Below are 1,201 nucleotides of genomic sequence, written 5' to 3'. Positions count from 1 at the left end.
GACTCAATGGCACATAACAAGAACAACAACAACAACCTTCACAAACTATAAGAAACATACAGATCAGCTAAAACGAGCTTGACCCTGTATTTCATGATGGAGAAACAGGCAGAAGAATATCTTGTATTTTCATTTTTAGGATGTACATTCTGCAATCCCAAAGGCACAGGGTTCAAATCCACCAGATGCCCTGTTGGAGAAGGCGGGGCAATCTCCTCCTGTGCCAGTTGGAGATGACTCCATGGTATGCAACAACAAAAAAGAAAGAAAAGGATGTACATTCTTAGGTGCCTGCTGTGTTTTCCAATATATAACTCAGTAGCTATATATATTTGGTTTTAAATATATGCCAAACCTTGTCAATAAAAAAATAGGTATACATTTATAATTCTTTATGATTCTTTTAATATCACCTTTGAAAGGAAACTATGGGTCTTAATCTTCTAATGATAAAGGATATTAAACTCTATTTAAATAGAATTAAGTTCATGTTCTACTTTTCACTTGGAATAGAATTCTTGCATCCAAGCTGTAATAACATAAAACACTGTCAGTTCTTAGTGATTGGCTGGGACAACAGGAGGAAAAAGCTCCACCTTCCATCTACTTTATTGAGTCAAAGCTACAGACCTGGTTGAGCTTCACAGACTTCCTAGAAGACACCTTGAAATCTGTGCGGAGACAGTTACGTCCTCTCTTCAAGGAGCTGCAAAAGAACATCAGTGGCAGGATGATAGGTAAGAACTCTGGTAGAGAAATTTCCGAGTTTGTTTTATATCCAGAGTGACTGTAAGTTTAGGAATGAAGCAAAACCCAAACAAACACCACAAAACAAGCCTGCAGTCATTGAGTTGATTCTGTTTTATAGCAACTACAAGGCTTCACAGGTTGTAAATCTTTTATAAAAGAGAATATCCAATCAAAATAATAAGTAATTTAAACCATATTTCTTCTTTGGAGGAGCTGGTAGGTTCAAACTACTGATTTTTTTGGCTAGCAGTTGAATTCTAGAGTTCCTTCGAATGATACAAGTAAACGAATTCTTTTTTTTTTTTTTTTTTTATCTTTTTTTTATTGGGAAAAACATATTGGGGGTTCAAGGAGGTGAGGGTTGGGGGCAGAAGGGTGAGGATTGGCCAGGATGCAGTTGCAGAGCTGCACAGTTTGGTCAGTGGGGGGAGCAGGTGAAGGAAATGATGAG

General features: G+C 37.4%; 1 protein-coding gene across 1 annotated transcript in view; it reads left to right on the top strand.

Annotated features, from left to right (window-relative positions):
• The window catches only part of ECT2L (epithelial cell transforming sequence 2 oncogene-like), a 128,400-nt gene that overhangs the window by 83,809 nt on the left and 43,390 nt on the right, over window positions 1–1,201 (top strand). The window contains exon 10 of the mRNA XM_006885001.1: window positions 555–737. Within this exon, the coding sequence (XP_006885063.1) occupies window positions 555–737 (183 nt within the window). The remainder of the gene's footprint in view (window positions 1–554; window positions 738–1,201) is intronic.

This window comes from Elephantulus edwardii, unplaced genomic scaffold (assembly GCF_000299155.1).
Source record: "Elephantulus edwardii isolate Elephantulus edwardi_28Jun2011 unplaced genomic scaffold, EleEdw1.0 scaffold00039, whole genome shotgun sequence".
Taxonomy (NCBI): Eukaryota; Metazoa; Chordata; class Mammalia; order Macroscelidea; family Macroscelididae; genus Elephantulus; species Elephantulus edwardii.
This window is presented reverse-complemented; position numbering and strand designations above follow the sequence as displayed.